The sequence below is a fragment of the Harpia harpyja genome, chromosome 8, assembly GCF_026419915.1.
Source record: "Harpia harpyja isolate bHarHar1 chromosome 8, bHarHar1 primary haplotype, whole genome shotgun sequence".
Lineage (NCBI taxonomy): Eukaryota > Metazoa > Chordata > Aves > Accipitriformes > Accipitridae > Harpia > Harpia harpyja.
The window spans coordinates 2,854,752-2,870,188 of record NC_068947.1 but is presented as its reverse complement, the minus strand read 5'-3'; the positions used below and the strand labels follow the sequence as shown (position 1 = coordinate 2,870,188).

Genomic DNA, 15,437 nt, shown 5'->3' with positions numbered 1-15,437 from the left:
GGAATCGGCGCTTCGAAGTATTTCTGTGAGAAACGGGCTGTCTTTTGACAGGCCGCGGGTACTCGGTGCTGCGTGTAGTATGGGTGTCAAGTACCGCCACTGCTTCGGTAGGGTGATCGGGGTGGGGACCTAGTTCGGTTGAAAGATACAGCGACAAAGGAGATTCATCCGGTGTTTGGGGTTTACGCATCAATATTTGTCTCACAGCGTGGCAGTGTAGGTTTGTTTGGGGCAGCGAGTGGGTGTGATGCAGAAAGGAAGATGGGGGTAAAACTGGAACAAGATACGCTTGTATGTACGGGAAATGAGCATATTTAATTTGATGTCTGATCAGCTTATCTGCTTGAACAGTAAAATCTCACTGTACATATGTTAGTAATCTCTGCTGGCCATCAGCCTGATAAGAATTTGAATTTCAACCTTTCTCTTGTTACTGTCTTTTGTAGGCTGATTGCTTGGTGTTAGGGAGACTGTACGGACATAAGACCCTGCCCCAAGATCTGAACAGCTTGAATCTTTTGTACCAAACAGCTAAAAGCCCCGCCAAATGTGTGCTGTTTTCAGAGTTGGGTACGACATCAGCGCTTTAAAAATCGAGTAAAATCCCTGATCCAGTGATGAGAGCCAGCTTAGAGGTTCAACAGAGACTAAAGGCCAAATTCACAACCCTCCCTGTGGGAAATTGAACTGACTTGTCTTTCATGGAAACTTCTTAAAGGTGAGGTTGCTACTCATAGGACTTCTATGATCAGAGAAACAGGTTTCAGTGTAAGTAACGAGTTATGTAAAATACATGTATGTTCATAAACAGTGGCTTTGCCGGCTGGAAAACGTGATGGTTCTCAGATTTTGCCTGGCTAACTGCTTGGGTCTAAAAAACAGGTTTGGAGCAGACAACCATGTGATTGAAATGCAATGATAGAAATCTGTGTGAAACTGGTATGCCTGGTTTAACAATGCTCGTAACCTCCCACTTTCGCAAATACTACTATTTCCATTCTTTCCTGATACAAGAGTTAGGAGTGTGTTCTGCTGGAAATACCTAGAGCAAATACATTGCCAGCATTCTTGTTTTGAAGAAATGAATATGAACATGTGAGAAACCTTACAGTATGTATAATGATGTCACCAATGACAAAATGTGTTTTGTCTTGCAACCCAATAATTTTGCACATTGGGCCGGAAGATAAATTTTCATCCCTAATCTTTCATCAGGCAACATGATGTTTTCAGTTTTGTATAAAATATCTCACTTCTGGGAAAAACAATAGATGCATATGACCGAGATACACAAAGTATAGTGGGAACATGATGCAATACTTGCTTGTAGTTGCCTCGACGTCCAGGCATGTATAATCACTCTTTTATGAAAATGAACTGAAAATACTAGACTCTGTAGTTACTTAGCTGTTTAAATTATGCAATAATGCAGTGCAGTGTAAAATTACGGAAACAGTTTTTGTCACATTTGCAGCAGCCTTTAGAAAGGATTTAATCCTTGCCAAGAACCCTGTCAGGAATCTGAAAAAAATACACAAACTGTTGCTCCTGTTTTAACAATGAGATTATACATTTTACATATTCTGAGATACTCTTGTTACTTTGATTCACTGTATTTGGAAATATTTGTAGTATGAAGAAAAACCAGAGAAGTCTAAAGACTACAAATGTCTAAGTAGGTAAAAACATTTCTAGGAGTTGCCAAGTATATTATACATATAAATTAAATAAAGTTTAAAATTGTTCAAATTAAATGGTAAATAGTGTATCAATATAACTCAAAAATGTATGTCCAGAATTTTATTCATTGCAATAGTCTCATTTAAGCCTGTGGGAACTAGTTAGTAACCAACTTTGTACAGATGCCTAAATCAGAGGGGTCAGCGCAAATCTCTATGTAAATTAATATTAACTGTGGTAATGTTGATACTGCTGGTCATTATTGAGGGCCCAGATTTAACAGTCTCACCTTTTTATTTAGGAGATTAGAATTGAGGCATTATTAACGTATTTTGATTTTTCGGTAGGGGCAAATTGTCCAATGTGAATGAAAAGGGAATGGCGGGGGGGGTGTTGTGCTTTTAAATCTTGAGAATAAGTGTGTCAAAGCTGTTGCGCGCTTTTTTTTTTTTTTGCTAGGGTTGAGGTCCTCTTCTGTGGCAGTGTGTAGGAGAGACCTGAAGATCATCTTACGCCTCAGCTTGCCACGAACTGCAAACAGCAAAATGACAGTCAGGTAAACCAAAAACAGCCCTGTTTAGCTTTTTCCACCCTTGCTGACCTAGGAAGGTTGGAAGTCTGAAGAGGGCAGAAGGATGCATGAAGTTTTGGTTGTATCATTTCTGTGTATGAGAAACTTACTTTCTACTCCAGTTTTTCTTTGCTGAAGCACGAGATGTGAGCGGGTATGTGCTTGGTGCAGCGGAAGACGTGTCCTATGAATAAGGGAGAGAATGTCTTTCCTTTGAGACTTAGGTGGCAGGAATGGTAGCTGTCTTGGCAGAGTCAGTACGTAAAGTCGGTTGTTTCGCCGTAAGTGCACAAGTAATGGGTTTTAAAACAGTGACTGGTGAGATGGGGCAAACTTGCCGCACGAGTAAGCGGATGAGGTGGAATAGTATGAAGTTTGCTGAGTGGAGAGAGGTCAGGCCGTTGGGATGGAGGAGTGAATGGGAGCAGGTTGATTGTAGTGTGGAATAAGTAGGCCGTGAAGGAGCAGTAGGAGGGCAGTTGAACAGAGTGGGAATAGTGGTGGGAAGTCTTTTGTGAAGCAGGGCATGGAATAGCGGGTTCATTGTGTGAAGCTGTGAAAGGTGGGAAAGACATTCAGCTTGGGGGGGGGGGGGGTGGCAGCTATAGAGGAGGTACGCTCTTGTTTTATAAATCAAGAATGGGGTGGGGGTGGTAACGAGAGACTGAAAATAGGCAGTGAAGGGGCTGGGAACAGCCATAAACAGGGAGAGGATGGCAGCCTGTGGCCTGCTATTTAAAGCGGGCAGTGCGACAGAAGGTGATGGGGAGGTACTTAGCGGGTAGCGAATGGTTTGGGGGTGGCAGTGGCAAACCAAAGGTCCACCTCTTACGATAAAGTCGGAGTTCACCAGGCAAAGGCAAGACAGAGAAAGCAAGGAGGTGATGTTTGTGCTAAGGCAAAGCCCTGTTCATCCCACGCTGGGCTGCAGTTCCCCGCGAGCTGCTTGCGGTTTGTTGCTCGAGGGCGGCTACGCTGAGCGCCTGTGGCCTGGGGGCCCTGACCCGTCGTTGGGCTCCAGTGACCCGGTTCTCACGCTGGCTGGCAAGGCTGCCCGTGGTGAGAAGGGAGCCGGGATCAGCCCGCAGCACCTGTAGCTGGCTGGCTGTCAGGGCTGCAGGAGTTCAGCAAGCTCCGAACAGGGGTTGCTATTTGCCCCGGGCTGGGTTGCAGCAGTCCACCCCCGTGGGGCTGCTCCCCGAGATAAAACCGAGAAAAACGGCCAAAGCCTTGAGGAAAAAAAGGGGCCGCGGATTTGCGGCGGGACCCGGCCTGGCGGCAGAGGGGTGGAAGAGAACAACGCGAGCTTGAGCCTCCAAAAGCAGACGCCTGCGGATGAGCGTCCTTAAGAGCCGGCCGCAGACGATGCTTGTCGGTGCCGCTTTCCCAAGACCCCAGCCCTGCGCGGCCCGCGCTAGCCTCCGGTAAGGGACTCCTCTTCCAGGGGGACGTGCCCGGTCTCTCCCCGCGGCTGCCGGTGCGAGCCGGCGGCGGCAGGGCCGGGAAAACGCCGGTGGGACGGGGCACGCCGACCGGGCGGCGGGTTACCGGGCCGGGGCCGAGGCGGGAGCGCGGCGGTGGCGGTTTGCCCCCTCCCGGTCCTCCCTCCCCGGCCCGCCTCCGCCTCCGCCGGGCCCGCAGGTGGCGGCGGAAGTGACGGCCGGCGCGGGGTGCCTGTCGCGGGGGAAGATGGCGCCTGCGGCCGTGCTAGGCAGCGCAGAAGGTAAACAAGTGTGAGACGGTGCAGGGGAGGCGGGCGGGCGGGAGCGGCAGGGACCCCGGGGACCAGGCCAGGCAGGGCCGGGAGCGCCGGTGCCCGGGCGGCACGGCGCGGCGCGGCGGGGGGCGGCTCCCCACCTCCCCCTGAACACGGACCGCGGGGAGGAGGGAGCCCAGGATCCCCCCTTCCTCCTCCTCCTCCTCTGCCGCCGCCGCCTCCTCCTCCTCCTCCTCCCGGCTTTGCCTCAGCCATTGCCCCTCTCTTCAGCCCCCCGGCGCCTCCCTCCACCGCCGCCCCCGGCTTTATGTTACACAGAGGCCCCCCTCGCCGCCGGTCCAGCGGGAGGAGCCGCGTCTTCAGCGCCGCCGCTGCCGAGAGGTAGGTGAAGCCGCCGCCGGGCTCCCCGGGGCCCTCCCGCCGCTTCCCGACCTACCGAGGGCGGCCCAGCCCCCCACCCCGTCTCCTGGCCTTCAGGGACCTTCCCCGGCCGAGAGCAGGCGGGGGCGGCGGGCATGGCCGGGCCGGGCGCCGTGAAGGGCTTGGGCGGCCTCCGAGGGGGGCCGGGGGTCTCTAACTCGGAGCCCGCCAGCCCCCCCGCTCCTTCGTTGGGGAGCTGGGCCTGTGAGCTTTGGCTGGCGGGAGGGGTGCTAAACGTGTCAAGCAGAGGAGCTAAAGTAGGTCATCCGAGTTCCTACCCCGAAAATGGCCCTTTGGCCATCAGCGACGTTGGGGGAGGTAAAAAAAAAAGTATCTGTGAGCTGAACGAGCAGACTGCTGCCCAGGATTGGTACCGGAGCTTTGAGCTATTTGGTAAATACGGACACGTCGCTTAAAAAAAGTTATTGGGTTTTTGTTGTTTGGGGTTTGTTCCCCCCCACCCCGCTTTAGAAGGCGAACAGGGGAACCATCAAGCTGTTACTGGATAAAAGGGCAGAACTACTGGCTTCCTGTTGACTTCTTTGTTGTGTATACTGGTCCCTAAGATAATAACCCAGCTCTTTGACCACCATTGCCCCAGTTCACATGCAGATCCCCTCAGCATACCACTGTGCGCCAACATCCTTTCTGTCTTTTTCCTTCCAACACCTAGCCAACCTGTTTAATTTCTACCACATGTCCTATAAACTTTCCCACTGTCACTCATCTCCTTTCACTTTCCTTAATTATACCCTATGGCTGGTTTGGATCTACGCATGTGTTGATTTGCCTTTCAGCAAGCAAAGCAGAACAGATAACTGTTGAGCACACACTGGAGACACCAGGTCTTTTTCATTTATCTAGCTGCCAATTTGGGGGAAATCTGTAGAAATTTAATATGTTTGAGATTTCTGTCTTTCTGACAAATGAGGTTGACATTTGGCAATGAGGTCAAAAGCTGTGTGTCTTGAACAAAAGGCACAATCTCATTAATCTCATTTTCTCAAAAGATGCTAAAAGTATTAACTGAGGAATAAATATACAGATAATAAACAATTGTAAGGGGTATTTCAACTATCTCAATTTAGATTAAAATTTTTTTTACTAATAGAGTTTAAATACTACGTGTAGCTCATTACCTTTTTATTATGCTAAAAATTTGACGAGTCCAAAAAAGTAGGATTAGATTTTTGCTGCTAAGAAATACTTAACTTGCTCCTTTTCTGTATAAAATATGCCTTGATTTTCTTGATAAATATCTTTGCAATGAGAAAATCACTCTTTATTAATATTTTTTTCTTACATGTGGAAAAATTAATCATTATAGAAGCCACAAATACATATATATATATATATAAAAAAGGAATGTTGGCACTCAGAATAGAGCAGTCCTGTCCACTTTGATAGCAGTGGCAAATCCATAGTTTTCAACACCACCATCATATAACTCTTAGGTATTAGTGATACAAGTTTTTCTAGTTAAAGACAATTGTCATTCTTACGGATATAATAAAAATATTTTATACTTGGCGCCTGTTCTGGTATCAGTAAATGTAATTGGAAGAGCACTGAGCTGAGCTTGTTCTACGTTCGGGAGCATGTTTTTCTATACAGGTGTAGTGATGCAATGATCTTTTATCCAAATGGTTTAAACTATCTTAATAATGTCTGTGAAGTGCAGTTACATCATCCGCATAATGGACTAATACGATGAGAAACTAATGTATATCTCATTGATGTTAATTCATGAGACAGAAGCTGAATTTAGATTCAGTTAGGTGAAGTTAAACTGGTCAAGTAACTACAGCTGAGGCATATGTCTGGCAGTCTTAAAGTGCTTGTCAAGCATGTACTTTCATCAGAATCCTTTTGATAGTCATCCTAAAGCTTGATTTAAGGGCTGAGCTGGGGACCATATTTTATTCTCTGGTGGCTGGTGTTGTAAAATGGGAAGTTTCTGACATATAATTGATTAGCATTCATCCAAATTAAATATGTGAAAATTATACTCTTCAGCAGTATTTTAAAACAAACTGGTTCTGATCTTTTGTGTGTGTGCTTTTAACATCTGGATCTTTCTGTGCAGAAAGACTAAATTGGGTTATGGTATAAGTTTTGAGGAGCAGAGAGTAATGTGAGCTGAGAAACCTATCCATTATGAATACGTGCATATGAGAGCACCAACACATCTGCTTGAGTTAGAGGTTTCTGAAAAAGAAAACGGAACAAAACACTCTCTCCTAGTACTGTAGTCTATGAAGATAGCTAAAGACTACTCAGCAGGGTTCTAGCATACTTACAGAATGATGTATAACCATACCGAGCTGAGACGCAATCCATACTGAGTTTTAGTATGTTTGGTTATAACTAGTTCTGATAATGCTTCTAGCATTACCATAATGACCTCAGAGACACTGAGGTGTTAAAAAAGTGCCACTGTTGTTACAAACTGATGCAGATCGCTTCAAGAGAGCAACACGGGTAGAGATTGTAAGAGGAGCTGTCATGGTCAGATGCATGCCCCTAAGAAATTCTTCATGCAGTGTGGACAGTTTTCAGGAGTACCCAAGTTTTAACTTCTAGATTTCTGGCAGTCGGGTTCCTCTGACTGGCAGTGATCGGTAAGCTCCTAACTTCTCACTTCTAAAGTAATCCAGTGTTTTTGGAATTCTCGGCACGGATTGGATGAAGTCTTTAGTGTGAAGCTACCCATGCATTTAAGATAAATTGTTTCCCAAACTTAGCATATTAATTATAAAGGATTTTAGATAAAACACCTGTGAACTTGATGTGTTTCTTTGTTTCCTACTTTTGCAACTGTAGCAATGGAAAGTTTCAGCATCTGCTGGTTATTGATCTAGCTCACTTTTACATCATTCCTTCTGTTGCTGTTAGTGGAGAATTGTGATGAAAAATGGTGGTTCGGACAAGGTTTAATGGTTTTAGTGTCAAACCATGTAAACAAAGGTTTAATTTGGGGGATAGATTATTTATACTGTGTAAATGTATATTTATGCACTCATTACATTCTCGCTCATTGCAGTACACTGCATTCAAAGGCCCAGTTTTTAGTGATGAATGTGTGCAGTTGTGAATGTTTTGCTTGTATGTGCAAATGCCAGTGTGTATTTTATTTTCATACATGTGTATAACATTTGACTGTAGAGAAACATTCTATTTGTGCAGGAAAATGTTTGTTTTAACAAACTTAGGGTCAAAGAATTCTGTTCAAAGCAGTCTTCGTTATGCACCTCATGAAATAAAGCATATGTAATGGCTTTAAAATTTGCATTTAAATGCACACATTTGATGGATGAAAGGAATGGGATAGATGGAACAGATTATTGGATTTTAAGCTTTACTTTAGTACTTTGTGTAACCAAAGTATGGTTCTGTATGTCTGGTGAAATATCTTTTTGTGTAACTCATAGATACAGTGTTTTATTATGTGAAAATTTGTTGTTAGCTGTGTTCACAGAGGTGGTTTCTCAGAATTTCTATGAGGTAGGTAGAATGAACAATTACTTCATAATCTGTAAACAAAGGAACTTGCTAGTTCTGTCTCAGCATCTCAAATGAGTTGTTAAGGAACAGCAGTAAAGGAAAGCAGAGACCTGCCTTTCAGCTGGTGTGCTACAGTTGGTATTGTCAGTACTTTCCCAGAACAATACATTTCTATCCCTAGAAAGTGCATATAAGCTTACATATCACATAAACACACTTATTTAAAAGGGTACCTTTTCGGGAAGTACTGCCTGGATAGATTTTTTTTAATGAAGCGGGGCATGAGCCAAAAGCGGGTATTCCATAACTTCCTTCTCAATAGCCTGTGCCTTTAGACTCCATTTCTTCTGCCTGTGACTAAGAGCCTCAGACACCCTGAGGAAAGAAGGTTCTCCTTGTTTAGCAAGAAAAAGCAGTCTGGAACAGGGTTTTCAGACTTTTATTACAGCTGCAGAATAAAGATGAGAAATCAGTGTTCCAAGTAAGTGCTTTTACAGTCACAGCAGAGTAGACTCTGTAATGCATTATGTGCTAAAAGAGGAAGAAATGTCAGGAAAAGCTAATAAGGTTAAGCGTATTTCTCTTTTGGCTTTTCAGCAGAGACTCTTACGTCCTGTGCTGCATTATACTGATCAGCTCTCGTATGCGCAGAACAATGCAGAACATCAACTTTGATTTTTTTTTTTCCCTTTATGGTTTATACATTGGAATTTTTTGTTCCTGTTTTCTTACAGACCACTGTAGGCTACATGTCTTCCTTAGGATTAAGTGTGCTGTTGTGATTTGCATGTGTGAAGAAAATTTAACTCTGAATTTTGCATTTTTATTGAAAATATGAAAAAAAATCATTATGTTATTGTCCTCTGGGAAATAAGCTGCAGCATTTGAATAGTGCATAGAATTACATCTAAGATTGCAAGTGTGTGTGTGGGAGGAATGGCATAGCTATGCTTTAGAAAAATGACTTCATTTGAGAGTATTTTGTATTGCTTTTTTAATATTTGAACTACCACATTGCTGTTTGCTTTTGACTGAGGATATTAGCTGTAGAAATGAAGATTTTTACCAGTTGATCATAATACGCATTTAACTATCTGGTTTCCCAGTTTCTGTGCTGTTTTAATCCCCTTGTGTATTTGCACTGGCCAATATATTTTTGTGTTGTAAAGCAAAATGTATCTGCTGATATTGTGCATGGCTTTATGCAAAAAAACCCGGTATTTACTCCTTTTATTTAATGGAGGAAGACAAGTAGTCTTTTGCTTTTCACTCATAGAATTCTGAAGCTTCTTTAGATGGTGTTATGGAGAAGTCTTACTGGTTTTGTCTCTACTTAAATAATCCATTAAATGCTGTCTGATGTTTGGGAGGAAAAATATTTTGAGATTGAAACTGTAGATTTACTAAAAATAATACAAGCAGGGATGTGAAAAGGAGGATTAAGTGACTTAACCCCCCACATTTTTAAAACCTTCTGAAGTAATAATTTCAGAGCATTGACCACTTTGTTACCATTGTAGCCTTTTGCAGCTGACTTCTGGTTTTAATATATTTTTACGGAATAGCCAGTTTTAGCGAGATGTGAAAATTGGAACCCTAAAAGGTGTTCCCTAAATGCAGGGGTTTAAAAATTTATTTTGGTGATTCCTACCACCTTATTTTTTGATAGATTTAAAATTTGAAGGGTAGTAGCTTATATCTGATTTTTTGTGTGTGTGTCTTATTTCTACTTAATCAGAATTAAAAGGATGGTGGCAAAAAAAAAAAAAAATCCCACAGTGCAGTCTCTCTGTGATCAAGTTGCTTTTACATAGTAGCTGAGGTTAGAAGGGACCTCTGGAGGTCATCTGGTCCACTGCCCCTGCTCAGCAGGGCCACCTAGAGCTGGTTGCCCAGGACTCTCTCTGATGCTGGTTTTGTGTATTATTTATTTGTTTTGATCCTTAAAAGGCACACTGGAGGTGCTCGTCTGGATTTGGGGCATTTACCCTCTACCATTTGTGTCTGCTTACCTTCACTTGCCAACTTTTCCTTTTTGCTTCTTTGAGGGTGGTGAAAGGGGCCTTTTAAAGCAGTCCGATGTAAAAGTTAATTTCTCCCCTCATATTTGCAGATCTGTAATGTAATTATCTTTCTCAAGTTAAGGAGAAAAACCCTAGTATGTATTTGGAGCTTACTGGTATGGTTCTTCTGTGTTGTTCATGTACGCAGTAATGTATGTACTGTTCTGAAGAAATCCCTTCCATGAGATTGCTGCCTGCATGAGCCTGTGTGATGGGAGATCCTGTTATTTTCAGGTTAATTTATGTTGCTTCAGTCACCTGGGGAATGTTGCTTCATTTCTGACTTTTTTTTCCCAATATATTGTTGTGTTACTCTGTTCATGTCTCACATTTGCAAATTCCAACTGTCCTGTCCTGTTTTTTCCATTGATCTTGGAATTGAAGCTGAGCCATATGTCTTAGTTGGTCTCCTAAAGAAATGTAACTTACACAGTTGTACTATCTGAGAATCCTAATAACCTTTGAACCTCTTGGCCAATTTCAAACAAAATTGAGAGAGAGTTGTTTCAAGTTGCTATATATTTTATGAAAACAGGTGGCCCATTTAAAGGCAAGTGACCATTAAATCTCTTACACAGGAAAGACTGAAGGATGAGCTCAACTATTATTAAAGATCAGAGAACTGGGGGCTGGAGGGGGAGAGTTACAAGTGCTCTAGTGAAAGAAGAAAAAAAGCTAGTATTAGTGTTTACCTTTTTATTTGATACCAGAAATCCAGTTAGAAAGCAAAATGCTGTAAAGTCAGGCTTTATGGCGTCCTCTTCAGTTTGTTGCTGCTTTTTGAGGTGGTAAGAGTTAGTAAAATAATTCTTTCCTTGTCTGCTTTTGTGTAAGAATTGGCAACAACTAAGAATAATATATGATGGTAATTTTTCCTTCTGGTAGGCACGTGCTGTGTTCAGGAATAAGGGACTCACTATATGAAGCTCCAGAGCAGTTTGTATTTTCTCTCTGTCTTCAGTGACATTGAGGGGAGTGTGCTATCACGGGTACTGGCAAGAAAGCCATTGGATTGTCAGCATTGTTCTCCTGCTGTTGGACTTACTTTCAGGAATTTGGATTTTTTCATAAGGCCTTAACTGTCATGAACACTCCCGGCATTGACTCTATTGTGCACAGAACCTGTCAGCAGGCTTCAACAGTGTGGGAGCGGTGCTAATTCCATGAGGTGTGGCTACAAACCCCCACTCACCATTTTAGTTTTGCATAGACAAAGAGTCTCTCCAGTTTTGTTTTCCAGGATGTGTGCCGATGAATTAAGGAGAGGAGATGATTATCTGTTGATGGAGTCTAATAAAATACATTCCAGTTACAGCAGCAGCAGTCAGGATGTGGTGCTTGAGGAAATGGGAGTAACATGATAACTGCTCCCTGAAGTTGTGAAACCTGGGCCAACCTAGAGACACTTCTGGGTCCATATACTGCTGTAAAGTTCTATAACCTTGAAAATCAGCAGTTTTTTAAATGTGTTGGTGTTACTTAGCTTTTCATGTAGGTCACCAGTACCAAAACATTATTAACTTTAATTGTTATAGGAAATTCAGAGTTAAATGCACAAATAACCAAGTGAATGCTGCAGTGTAGTTTAGGGTGGGATAAAGTGAAACAAAAATGGTTGAACCAATTCCTGTAGCTGATTAATGCCAAAAGGGGACAACGTTACTCTTTTTCCCTGTTCCTGCTCAAGTGTGATGTCCTGCCCTTTGCATCAGGTTGGTTCTTATGCCATACCCCCTGCAGTGTCAAGTCAGAAGTCAGCTCACTGATGAGCAGAAGGCTCTTTGGTTTTGAGGTTTTGCATGTGCTGGGGGGTGGTAGTGTTTGTGTCATTGTTGCCGCCCCCACCCTTCGTTTAGTTTTCTGTCAGGTTTATGAGTTGAATTGGCTTTCTAGAGCAGTCCAGTGAGCCCCAGAAATGGCTCAAAGTAGGGAGCAGGTGCTCAGACCCCAGAATAAGGACAGAGAGGGAGAATGGAGTGTGCCATTGCCCTTCAACTAGTCATAAATTGTTAGATTGGTTCAAGCTGCCTTGTGCAACTTCACCCTACCTAAACCCAAGGAAGTTGAGCAAGATTTTGAGAAATTTCTGGATTTTGAATAGGTTTTGGTATAGATTTTCATTGAATATTTATCTTCCTTAACTTTAACAGGGTAGGATCCTGCTAGTCTATAATTTCTTTTTGGCTTATTTACAGTTTGACTATAGCTTGCACATAAGTAACACTGCATCTGCAAGTGTTCAAACGCTTAATAAGCAATTAAACTTCACTAAACCCAGTATACAGAATATTATTTATTGTGACCTAATCTTGTCAGTGCTTCCTATTGCCTTAGTATTTTGCAGTTTATAAATCTCATCACCTAATTAATCCCTACAGTAAGAATACTATATAGGGGATATATATAGGGGGAATAAAGGGAGGGAGATGAAGGGGGAATGGCTATGTTGTTACAAGAGAAGTGAAACACACAAACTTAAATAGTATCTCTGAAAATGTTCAATTTCCTAGAAATAACTTTTGAGTAAATTGACATATATTTTTAAAGAGACTAAAATTTTTTTAGGTTATACCTTGTACAGATCAACTGGAGCTTGTTTCTGAAGTTAAGGAAGTTTGGCTTCCTTTCTGAAACCTTTGATATTCAAGAGTGGGTGTTTTATTGCTCCCCTGAGATAAATTCTTTAGAAAGTTTGAGGGGGGGCAGGGGGAGAAAACCACGACGAGCATTTTAGTATTGCATATTCATTATCTGACCACTAAGTAGCTTGGAGTGAGGAATTGCTTCAGCAGTATTGCACAGTTATTCTTGTTCGTTACCCTTTCTTTAAAATGAGGGTCTTTTGGGGGCAGAAATATTTAAAGTTTGTGTTTTAAGTTGTTTCTTAAGTCGATTTTTCAGCTGAAGAGAAAACAAAAAGGATGGTGAAGACTTTTAAGTCTTAATAAAAGCAATCTCAGTTAGGATTTATCAGGAAGGGCTTGTGATATGTTACTAGAAATAACAATTTATTTTTATTTATTTATTTTTTCTTCCCCCCAGGTGATTCATGGCAGGGGACGTGGAAGGGTTTAGCTCCTCCATCCATGACACCAGTGTCTCTGCTGGATTCAGAGCACTGTATGAGGAGGGATTGCTTCTTGATGTCACACTTGTCATTGAAGACCACCAATTTCAGGCCCATAAAGCACTGCTTGCCACCCAGAGTGATTACTTCAGGATTATGTTCACAGCTGATATGCGAGAACGAGATCAGGACAAAATCCATTTGAAAGGTCTGACAGCTACAGGCTTCAGTCATGTCCTCCAATTCATGTACTATGGAACTATTGAACTGAGTATGAACACTGTTCATGAAATCCTTCAGGCTGCCATGTACGTCCAGCTTATAGAGGTGGTAAAATTTTGCTGCTCTTTCCTCTTAGCTAAAATCTGCTTAGAAAACTGTGCAGAAATTATGAGACTTCTGGATGATTTTGGTGTAAACATCGAAGGAGTCAGGGAAAAATTGGACTCCTTTCTGCTAGAGAATTTTGTGCCACTCATGTCCAGACCTGACTTCCTTTCATATCTGAGCTTTGAGAAGCTCATGTCTTACTTGGATAATGATCATCTGAGCAGGTTTCCAGAGATAGAGCTGTATGAAGCTGTTCAGGCCTGGCTGCGCCATGATAGAAGACGCTGGAGGCATACGGACACCATTATTCAGAACATCAGGTTTTGTTTGATGACACCATCCAGTGTTTTTGAGAAGGTTGGTGCATTTGAAAAGCAATAGACAGGATTCATCATTTAGCTAGGGCAGCATGCCATTAAATAGGTAAGATTCCCAAACCTATTAGGAGGAACAAAAAGATAGCATTTATTTTTCTAATAAACCTGTGGAAGACAAAGATCCAAGAGTATTGTCATCTGATTATTAGACAATAGTATGTACAGTGGCTGGAGAACAGGTAGGTTTACAATACATGTTTTTAAGTGACCTCATATGGAAAGGACATTTTAAAACAAGGTCACTTGTATCAAGTTTTATTTCAATTGTTCTTACTGTTTTCCACAAGTTGCTTCTTGCTTTCCAGAGATTTTAGAGCTGCATACAGTATGTAGGGCATATGTCATGATAATTGTTATCAGTGTAATCAAAACATAGTGACTGTAGATTTTATGTGTTTTAAGTGCAGAATTTTTTATTTACAAATGAAAACCAGTACCTGCTGTTAAATCTGCAGGGTGTTTTTGTTGTTGTCGTATCTTCAGCGCTTGTGCTGTTACACAGCGGTTGGAAGTAAGCCCTGATCCTGCAAAGTTACACATACATTTGGCTCTACACAAGGCACATAATGCAACCAAAGTTATTGAGGGTGTGAAATGTAATGATTTACTTTAAATATCAGAGGAATCTTTGTCGATCTAAAATTCACCTGATCATTGTATGTATTAAGAGGTTGAAAGAGAACTTGCTTTTTCTACTGTTTTGTTGAAGAATAGACAAAAAATGTCGTTTTCTAATTCCTGAGAACTCTTAAGTATTTGTCAACAGTAGAGAATTACAAAACTTTGTAAGCAGCTCTCTCGCACGCTAGTAACAGTAAGGGTATTCAGGTTAGGAATTACTTAAACTGTGCTGATTTCTTTTAACAATGTTAATTTTGTATGATAAGATACAACTTTAAGTTGTGTATTTTCCACCTCTCAGTGAATTAATAGGGTTTAACACCCTGTGTTTTTGTTGGGATTCTTACAAATTAATTTACAAATTAATTTGTAATCTAGTGAATATACAGATAAGGTTGTCTTGTTCTTGGTGGTTTTAAGGGCTACTGGATCATTTAAGCAGTAATATTTACACTTATTTGTATTTTAAATTATAAAAGCTATTAATTACTTCAGAGACTAGTGAGTTTTTATATTTTGGATTGTTTTTGTGTGTGTGAATTGAGTAGAGGAAGTAATAGTACATAAAATGTATTTATGATCCTATATTAGCCTATAGACGTAAACAAAATAAATACCTAAACATATTTTAGAACAGTAATGTAATGTTTATATTGGGTTAAAACATTTCCAACTAGTAAGAGCTGAACTCTGCCAGATACTGTGTAGTGTCTTGTTTTTAACAATGCTTTTACCTTATTATTACGTCATTTAAGCCCTTCAGTAGGAAAACTGATAGGATTCACAGAGTATTCGTAAGGTCAGTCTAATAGGGTAAGACTTGTCTGAAAAAGTCTGCTTCAGCTCTTTGAGTTTTTGGGATGCAAGTTCAAGCATCAAGCTGTCTCCAGTTAAATTTCTGTAAGCGCAAGCGAAAAGTATATGTTGGTCTTCAGCATTATATTTAGGTCTAACTTCTGGAGCTGGTTTTGGTATCAGTGGTATAAATCCTGCATACAGTGCTTCTCATGTTTTATCTTGACAGCTACCAAATGGCCAGATAGGTACCACTTAAGGAGAGAAGTCATTTTCAGCATCCCAGTTTATA

The 15,437-nt window shown here is 41.8% G+C and overlaps 1 protein-coding gene across 9 annotated transcripts in view; it reads left to right on the top strand.

Moving 5' to 3' along the window:
- The window catches only part of KLHL15 (kelch like family member 15), a 36,106-nt gene that overhangs the window by 232 nt on the left and 20,437 nt on the right, over positions 1–15,437 (top strand). For 5 of the 9 annotated variants that reach the window (XR_008236370.1, XR_008236369.1, XR_008236368.1 and 2 more), the window contains exons 1-3: positions 3,879–3,974; positions 4,239–4,349; positions 12,998–13,709. Coding sequence is in view for 6 of the 9 variants with exons in the window: in XM_052794921.1 (XP_052650881.1) it covers positions 13,005–13,709 (705 nt within the window). In the remaining 3 variants the exon portion in view is untranslated. Of the gene's footprint in view, positions 1–446; positions 769–2,139; positions 2,237–3,870; positions 3,975–4,238; positions 4,350–12,997; positions 13,710–15,437 lie in introns of those variants that run through there. The other 4 variants (XM_052794920.1, XM_052794917.1, XM_052794919.1 and 1 more) reach the window with 3 other exon arrangements.